Source organism: Taudactylus pleione, unplaced genomic scaffold (genome assembly GCF_031769625.1).
Source record: "Taudactylus pleione unplaced genomic scaffold, aTauple2 ptg000290l, whole genome shotgun sequence".
NCBI lineage: Eukaryota > Metazoa > Chordata > Amphibia > Anura > Myobatrachidae > Taudactylus > Taudactylus pleione.
Genome location: NW_028284692.1, coordinates 6,241,632 through 6,251,571, shown reverse-complemented (window position 1 = coordinate 6,251,571; position 9,940 = coordinate 6,241,632). Strand labels below are relative to the sequence as shown.

The 9,940-nt window shown below is 43.2% G+C and overlaps 1 protein-coding gene across 1 annotated transcript in view; it reads right to left on the bottom strand.

Annotated features, from left to right (window-relative positions):
• Window positions 1-387: 387 nt before the first annotated feature.
• EME1 (essential meiotic structure-specific endonuclease 1) overlaps window positions 388-9,940 on the bottom strand; it is a 26,777-nt gene continuing 17,224 nt past the window's right edge. Inside the window, exons 3-8 of the mRNA XM_088482616.1 lie at window positions 8,968-9,054; window positions 8,748-8,854; window positions 8,545-8,671; window positions 8,325-8,440; window positions 4,506-4,695; window positions 388-1,394 (exon numbers count right to left, since the gene is read on the bottom strand). Coding sequence (XP_088338742.1) covers window positions 1,224-1,394; window positions 4,506-4,695; window positions 8,325-8,440; window positions 8,545-8,671; window positions 8,748-8,854; window positions 8,968-9,054 — 798 coding nt within the window. The 3' untranslated portion in view covers window positions 388-1,223. The remainder of the gene's footprint in view (window positions 1,395-4,505; window positions 4,696-8,324; window positions 8,441-8,544; window positions 8,672-8,747; window positions 8,855-8,967; window positions 9,055-9,940) is intronic.

Here is a 9,940-nt window from a genome sequence, read left to right as displayed (position 1 = left end):
TCTCAATTACCTGTTGCTACACTAGGTTTCTCAGTTTTCCCTTCTCCCTTTATTTCCTCTCCCCTTCCTCCCTATGTCTTGTTTCATGTTGTTTTTGTGCCTTAACACTTTTTTTAATAATAATTTTTATTGACTGGGATAGCATACATTATCACATAATAAAACAATAAGATATAATGTTTTTTATATTAGTAGTTCTTGATTTGTTGTGTTTGAATGATATGGGGCATTATTAGCGCTCCCTTGTTCCCATTTTTTTAGATGTTTATGTATTAATTCTCTGGCTGGAGCGGATTAGAACAAGGTTGAGCTATACAACCTGACTTAATATATATAATATCATAGCGAGTCAAATAGTTACAGTAAAAATAAATTTAATAAGTTCCGATTTAAAAAAAAAAAGTAAAAATATCTGTACACAATATTGTAACAATTGTATCAAATAAATTAACAAGAAATCTTACCATTAGCACAGCGAGTATTAATGTCCATATGTTAAAATGTCATCATATTTTGTGAACAACAGCAATTAACATTAATTCCCAATGTAATAACGAGGAGGGCGTCACCTTCTCTTTGCTGTACCGCTCTGTATATGCATGTAGTGGGAGATATTTGTGCGGAAGGGTGTTGCGCTCTAATGGCTCCCAATGCACTTGTGGAAGATGGGATATACGGTCTATGATTATATGATTTAGCACTATGGTGCCATTCCAAATGCAACAGCAACATGCTATGAAACAGGTTGGCACCAGGATTACAGGAGGTAATGCTGTTGGTCAGAATGAAAGCCTGGCATTTTGCTTCACAATGGAGATTACACTGGTGTCTGTGTGACCATCAGAAATGTACAGGCAGCAGGATCTACAATACCAGTGTCTACAGTAACTTTACAGCAGGTTTGTTCACTCTTCACTAAATTTGGAATAAGATGTATATTGCATAAACACATATCTGGACAAGCCCTAAATCTACAACACGCTGGAGGTAACAGGGACTTTATAACATCAAGAAAAGGATAAACTTCAGGAAAGAAATTATATATATATATTACACATAAGGACTTCCTTAATAACCTGTGCTCTAGCTAACATCAAACTTCCACATTGTAGTTCCAATGTGACAACAGTTGAGAAAGTTATCTGATGACTTGCCCAGTGTACTATTATATCAAATGAGCCCCATAATATGTATATATCTGTACATTAAGTTGTATTGTTCAATTAAAAGTCTAGTGATAGCTCTGGTTCTGAACACATTAGTTGTAGATAGATCCGTTTGGAAATCTCTGGGCCAACACGTCTGGAAGTAGAAGTGACACCTTCTCCTCGTCGCACAAGGATATCACTCAATAGATTGTGTCGTTCTGTCTCTGTCTGACAGCGGTGATAGGCCTGGAAGAGAAACACACAAGTGTGATGTAAGGACCAGGACAATATTAGAGATAATCATACAAAATGGGTCAAGCCATACGAAGTGGTCCAACACCGGTTACTTGACCATTTTTTACATTTTCTATTTTTTGTCAGTTATCTCCCCTATATGCCGATAGTTCAACACTACTAATATATATTTTTTTTACTTGCTTCTTATTCGAATGGTGGCCATCTTTAAATCATGGCAGACATCGACTTTCGTGTTTCTATGCATTTACACAAATATCTCACGACTGGGATGTGGCAGAGCCTTGGGACAAAAAAAACATTGTTCTCAGCAAAGTTTGGGCTACATAGGCATATATTACCTTATTTGAATTTAATGGTGAAAAAGAGGGCCCAAGGAGAACAAAATATTTGCAAAATGCCTTTGATCCTCTGTCAGAGAGCAAGATTAAATGCTATTTAACTTCAACCTCTGCAGAGTATGAAGAAGTCCAAGTGAGCAAGTCCATCTCTCTCACAATCTGTGGTGGCTGGGGGAAGTGGATGACATCAGTGTGCCGAGCAAGGACATTCACATGGTTTTCTATCATCCATCAGTACCAAGGACCTCATTTCAGAAAAACAACAAGGACTGTGTTCCTGTGAAAAATATTCTGAGGAAACTGAATGCAATGGAGCTGACATCAACTGGACGATCACACAATATTCAACCTAAACTTTCTGAGGAGATTTCCCACCTACTGCTGAAACAACAAATGTAATCACTAGTGAGTACATAAAGAGATTACCGTATATACTCGAGTATAAGTCGACCCGAATATAAGCCGAGGTACCTAATTTCACCACAAAAAGCTGGGAAAACTTATTGACTCGAGTATAAGCCTAGGGTGGGAAATGCAGCAGCTACTGGTAGTAATCCCTTCCCTGGTACTGCCCCCAGTAGTAATATTCCCCCTCTGGTAGTGCCCCCAGTAGCAATATCCCCCCCTGGTAGTGCCCCCAGTATTAATCCCCCCTGGTACTGCCCCAGTAGTAATCCCCCCCCTGGTACTGCCCCCAGTAGTAATATTCCCCCTCTGGTCGTGCCCCCAGTAGTAATACCCCCCCTGGTAGTGCCCCCAGTAGCAATATCCCCCCCTGGTAGTGCCGCCAGTATTAATCCCCCCCTGATACTGCCCCAGTAGTAATCCCCCCCTGGTACTGCCCCCAGTAGTAATATTCCTCCTCTGGTAGTGGCCCCAGTATTAATCCCCCCCTGCTAGTGCCCCCAGTAGAAATCCCCCCCCCCTGGTACTGCCCCCAGTAGTAGTCCCCCCAGTAGAGAGAGATGTAATAAGAAAATAAAAAAAAAACACTTACCTGAAACCCCGCTCCTGGTCCCGACGCTGCTACTGGCTCCTCCGGCCGCTTTGCATTATGGGAGAGACGTCGTCTCTCCCATTACCCACTGCGGGAGCCGGAAGATGGCTCCCGCTGTGGAAGCAGCAGCAGCCAATGAGAGTCTGACATACTCTCATCAGCTGCTGATTACAACAAACACACAGCTGCCGTTGCCGGCAGCTGTGTGTTTGGCAATGTGTAGTGCTGACCGAACTCCGTCCGGTCAGCGCTACTCAGCTGCGTACCATGCGGGCATGACTCGAGTATAAGCCGAGGGGGGGCTTTTTCAGCACAAAAAATGTGCTGAAAACTCGGCTTATACTCGAGTATATACGGTAATATATTTAATAACAATGTCCTATTATTAAAATAAACCTGTACGTTTAGACATTAAGGGCCTGATTCAGACCCACTCGCGAGCGGCTGTCCGCTCGCAAGTGGGTCGATGTTCTGGACTGAGCATGCGCACGACGGAGGGAGCTCCGTCGTGCGCATGCGCCAGACGCGACGAGCGAAGGAAAGTCCTTCGCTCGCTGTGTCTGATCAAAGGGGGCGTGCTGTCAATGTTGATTGACAGCACGCCCCCTTTGGTAGGCGTGCCTCCCTGACGGGGGCGTTCCCACGGGAACGCCTCCCGTCAGAAGCCGGCCCACTGACATCACTAGTGATGTCAGTGGGAGTGATTTTGGCTCTGATAGAGCAAAAATCACTCCGGAGCTTGCGGTTGAAAACCTCAACCGCAGGCTCCGGCACGCAGATTCGATGGTCGCAATGGTCACGACCATAGCGGCCATCAAAATGCACGCTCGTATAGCCTGTGGGTGGTGACCCACAGCTATACGAGCGTCCAGGAGGACGCTCCATTTTCATGGAGGGCGGCCCTCATTCAGAGCGTGCGCTCTGCTCAGAGCGTACGGCTCTGAATGAGGGCCTAAGTCCAGTATTATAAACTTACATGGAGCCTGTATACATTTTTTTTCTATTATTTGTATCAATAACAACTTCATTCTGCCTTCAGTGTCAAACTTGAAATTTTCACAGTAGCTTAGAATCATTTAGACCTTGACTTGAGCAAAAACATTTTTCCTATTCTGCCAACCCAAGATTTTTAGGCGTAAAGCTAGTAAAATTTTGAAAAAACTATTTTCAAAATCTAATAAAAACAGTAAGACACAAATATCAGCCTTCAGGATTTTTGGTAACAAAATACTAATACACACGTACCTCTCACAAGAAAACTGAAACCTGACATTTCTTTCCAAGCTGAGATAATGGCACCCTGACAAGTCATATTTTTGTAAATATTTTGTTCTCGTTGGTCTCTCTTTTTCACCATTGAAGTGAAATAAGGTAATCTGTGCATCAAACCATTAATGTATGCCAAACTTTGCTGAGAACAATATTTCTTGTCCCAAGGCTCTACCACATCCCAGTCCTGAGATATTTGCATTTGTGTGTACCTAGAAACACAAAAATCACTGCTTGCCATGATTTACAGATGGCCACCATTTCTAAAAGGAAGAAAGTAAAAAAAAAAAAAAAAATTTAGTGATTTTGAACTACTGGCATATAGGGGAGATAATAACAAGAAACCAGAAAATTCATAATTGGACTACTTCGTATGGATTGACCCTAAACAGAAATGGCATTGTGGAAATATGCTGTAACAGAATCATACACAATGTCAAAGGGGCAGAGGAAAACTGTATGAACTACAGACTTTTATATTGCAGACAGTGTCACCTTAACCAGTAACTGTGGAGAGGGGTAAGCTGCTACCACTGCACTTGAAACCTCCACACTGACTCTGTTAAACTGCTGGATTTGCCTCTTCCATACTTCCAGCAAACCCTTTCCACAGCGTTCCACTCGCACTCCTCCTGCCCACTCTCCATCAAGGTAGAAAGAGAAGGACGAGTTATCTCGCTGCCTCCTGAAAGCAAAGTAGATATGTCATCAGAGTTACAGCTATGTCATATGTACAGTACTTGGGCTATAATAATATCTAGCTCTCCCTGACTTTGTAATTATTATTAATTGTAGTCCACTAATACAGTAAATCCATGGAAAATGTGTAGTCACAGCATTTCTTAAGCCATTTTTAAAAAACAAAGAGGCAGATCGAGAAATGAGCAGAAAGGCTAGTTCCTACCTTGGGCAAAACAGACTTAAATTCTCTGAAATTAACAGTGATGGAGAATTACAATTTTAAGATAACCAAACAAGTAATAATAATAGTGCATTTTACACTGAATTTCTGCACACAGGGAAGGATGTAAATATGACACATTATTAAGTGAGCACAGAAATGAGATCAATTCATTGCGATCATTCACTCAGCCCACAGATAATCCAAGAAATCATTGTATGACTTATCAAAATTCTGAAAGATCTTTTTTATAGAGATTTTTCTGTTAAGAACTTTCTTGTGCCATACATAAGACGATAGTTGTACGGGGATACGTTCAGAATCCTGACAGCGGGGATTCCGGCCTTCAGAATACTGGCACTGGCATCCCGACGGTAAGTAGCGGGGTTAGGGTTGGGCACTAGGGGCAGGGGGAAGTTTAGGGTGCAGGGAGGGGGGAGCTTAGAGTTGGGCACTAGGGGGAGGGTTAGGTTTAGGGTGCAGGGAGAGGGAGGTTAGGGTTGGGCACTTGGGGCAGGGGGAGGTTAGGGTTGGACACTAGGGGGAGGGTTAGGCACTAATGGGGGAGTTAGGTTTAGGGTTCAGGGAGGTGGAGGTTAGGGTTGGGCACTTGGGGGAGGAGGTTTGGTTTAGGCACTAGTGAGGGGAGGTTAGGTTTAGGCACCGGAGAGGGTGGGTTAGTGGTTAGGTTAGGGTTACTTACCTAGAGCTGTCGGGATTGTAACCTGGTCGGGATTCTGAGCGCCAGCATCCAGTTCCCATCCTGTTCTAAGATCTCATCTACGAGTAACATAATCGCATTTTCCTCATGTTATGTGACCACATTGGGGCTGATTCTGAGTTGGAAGTAAAGCAAATAAAAAAGCAAGTAACTGTGCACCTTGGTAACCATGTTGCACTGCAGGTGGGGCAGATGTAAGATATGCAGAGAGATTTAGATTTGCGAGGAGCCTGACCTAGCTCAAATAGAAATTGCAGTGTAAAAATAAAGCAGTCCAGCATTGTTGCTACATGCAAAAGCAGCCAGTATTTATGACACATGCAAAAACAATAACTGTATTTGCACCTCTTGCATTGCAACATGGTTTGTCCAGGTACACAGTTACTTGCTTTTTTTTTTATCTTTTATTTGTTCCCAACTCAGAATCAGCCCCATTGTGAGAAAATAAGAAAATCTGTGTATGAGAACCTTAACAGGCATCAATCACTGGAAGGAAGCTGCAAGGAGCAAACACCTGCTAGAAGTTACCATTGTGTATGTGCCTTTACCTATATTATTACGTTTATGTAGCTACGTTAAATGTGCTATATATTCATTATGCATAAAATACCTAACAAGTGAGGAAATATTTACACTTTGCTGTAAACAAGAGAATGAATGTTATTTGTGTGCTTTCTCTTTAACATGTTAAAAGGATTTTACTCAGTATCAACAAGGTGGCACGCGTAGAATGTTACCTATTTATAATTCAAACTTAAGTGTCAGTCCAAGACCACCTAATACTCCCGACCCTCTTTCTGTTCTTTGCCAATTACTTCTACAACACTTTAGACCCCAGCTGGTAGCAGATACTAGCTGCTATTATATATCTATGCACATGGCAGAGAGATGCAGCTTTTCTAAGCTGCAGACATTCTCCCCTGGCCATCCACTGAGATCAATGCACCCCCTCCATCCTATGTGATCAGATTAGACTGCAGCAGCTCCTCCTTAGTAATAGTGCTAGGCAGCACTTGCTCTGAGGTATAAGGGTCATAAACAGATAGATGATTCTGCACAAGACAATTGGCAAAGACCACAAAATTGAAGAAACCAACAACAGAAAAATCAATTGCAGAGATTGTCTGCATAGAATCGGATAATGTTGGCAGCGCACTGTTGGGTTGAAGTACTCACAAGGGTGGCTTTGCCTAGGATGAGTCCAAGGAAAACCCCTTTGTGGTGCATTCTTTTTCTTCCAATCTTGCCATGCCCATACCCCTGCCCCTCATCAGCTGTACATGGACCGACAGCAGAGGCAGTGAGACATAAGGCGGTTGTTTTTTTTTCTCTCTCATACTCACCACACACACACCCATCAGACAAAACATTAAACCCACCTGCTATTATTGTGCAGGTCCCCCATGTGCCACCGAAACAGGTCTCCACAAGACCTATAAATGTGTCCTGTGATATCTGGCACCAAGACATTAGCAGCAGAACCTTTAAGTTGAAAGGTGGGGGGGTTCGTGACTCGGACTTGTTTTCCCAGCACATCCCACAGATGATCGATCGGATTGAGATTTGAGGAAATTGGAGGCCAAAGTCAACACCTTGAACTCGGTCATGTTCCTCAAACCATTCCTGAACAATTTTTGCAGTGTGGCAGGTGCATTGCTGCCAATGCCATCAGGGAATACTGTTGCCATGAAGGTTTGTATTTGGTCTGCAACAATGTTTAGGTAGTTGGTACTTGTCAAAAGTAACATCCACATGAATGTCAGGACCCAAGGTTCACAGCAGAACCTCCACCAGGTAGCCTTCTTCCCATAATGCATCCTGGTGCCATCTCTTCCCCAGTTAAAACACACACACACACATCCACATGATATAAAAGAAAATGCGATTCATCAGACCAGTCCATCTCCTTCCACTGCTCCATGGTCATTTTGATGCTCACGTGTCCATTGTAGCTGCTTTCTGCGGTGATTAGGGGTCAGCATGGGCAGTATGACCAGTCTGCGGATATGTAGCCACATACACAGCAAGCTGCAAAGCACTGTGTGTTCTGACACCTTTATATTATAGCCAACATTAACTTTTTCAACAATTTGTGCTACAGTAGGTCTTCTGTGGGATCGGACGAGACTGGCTAGCCTTTTCTCCCCATTCGCATCAATGAGCCTTGTGCGCACATGACCCTGTTACCGGTTCACCAATTGTCCTTCCTTGAACCACTTTTGGTAGGTACTAAACACAGCATACCAGGAACACCCCACAAGACCTGCATTTTGAATACGCTGTGACCCAGTCGTCTATCCACCACAATTTGGCCCTTGTCAAAGTTGCTCAGATACTTACGCTTGCCCATTTTTCCTGCTTCCAACACATCAACTTCAAGAACTGACTGTTCACTTGTTGCCTAATATATCCCTCTCCGTGACAGGTGGCATTGTAACGAGATAATCAATGTTATTCACTTCACCTGTCCTTTCCTTTAATTCACCCTTGCGAATCCCCCCTTGTGAGTACAGGTAAGGGTGCCAGATGAAGGAGCCCCGAGAATGCATTACTCCAGAGAACTTAACAAAAAAGAGTGCTTGTCCCTTCAATCTTGTAAAGCCTTTGCAATATAGATTTTCTGCTTTGTACGTGTGAGGGAGGGGAAAGGTTTACACAATGAAACAGGCATGTCTACATTATATGTCTTTACTTGTTCGGAGCCTCCATCAGAGCTTTGGTAAACATGCAGACAAAGTCGGAAAACTCCTTCCAGGTTTCCAGGAAGCAGATATGGGCATTTGTGTGTAACTGTAACATCATCAGGGCCTGAAATAAGGGGTACATAGGAAATGCATGGTAATCAATGAACTGCCAGTAGAAAAATTACTTTATGCAGAGACCAATCTAAGGACCACAAGAACTTCTCTCACCTCTTCCACGTCTACCCTAGTCAGCTTTGGCAATTCTCCGGAGTCTTGTGGTTTACGCCGTCTCTCTTTTATAGCTGCTCTTTGGACAGCCTCTTGCAGCTTTTTCCTGCTTTTTGTGTTCTGATCCCTGTTAAATCAAGAGAATAATAATTGATGTCTCCTGGTTTTAATAAAACATCCACTACATTTCTACTAAAACCCACCTGAAATATTTCTCTATCTCCATTATCACCAGTGTAGGGATAGCACTTGATTTGCTGGTCATGATACGGTCCACAAAGCTGCTTAAGGTCATCTTGCCATACGGTTCCTGTATCATAAGTAGAGTCAGTTAAAAGAAGTGTAATTAGGTGTTTGTTTGTTTTTTTTAATTTAGAAAAGAGCAACACTAGGCAAGGATCAGGCACAGGCATAATCTCCTACCATCTTACTGGTTTCAATCATTGTAAGAAATTCTTCTGCTGTAACAAGGACCAGTATCTCTGCTTCCTCTTGGCACAAGGCATCTCCCTGGGATTAGAAATACCAGAATATGAGAAAGCTCTTTTAGACTTCCTGTGACCACAATCTAGCAGCTCCTACTTCACCCATAAAGTATGTGACAGTTTATTTTGATTTGTCAATTCGATAGTTTTTTTTTAAACTTAATGACCTTACTTTTACTGTGTGCAGTCAGAGCAATCATTTTGCCAGGACAAAATAGAAAATCAATTGGATTATGACCATAAATGTTGCCAAATACAGATGTGTCCTGCAACATCTTTGCTCCATACGCCATGTAGCACGCTCTGCTAGTCACGCTATGCTGTGGCGTATAGAGTAGCATCATAACGTACTGAGGCGCTGGAAAAATATGAAATATGGTAAGAACTTACCCTTGTTATCTCTATTTCTACGAAGTCCATAGGGTTCCACAGGATACCTTGGGGTATAGGCGATGTCGGCAGACATCCAGGCACCACAGAGTCAAATTTTCAGCCTCCCAGGATGCACTGGGGTCACTCTCCTATACCCCGCCCCTGAGCCTAAGGCCACTCAGTTTCGTAACAAGCCATAGGCCGGAGCAGGAGCAAAAAAGAGAGAGAAGACAGTCTGGAACACACAAGAATCACATTCTCACCAGAAGGAGACGGAGAAACCGGTGACCAGATCAAAGCCCATCTGCAGTACAGGTGCGACAGGGCGGGAGTCCTGTGGAACCCTATGGACTTCGTAGAAATAGAGATAACAAGGGTAAGTTCTTACCATATCTCATATTTTCTACTTCAGGGTCCATAGGGTATCCACAGGATACCTTGGGGATGTCCCAAAGCAGTATCCTTTAAGGGTGGGGACGCTCCTGTGCTGTAAGGAGAATCCGCCGCCCGAAGGAAGCATCCTGAGAGGCGAAGGTATC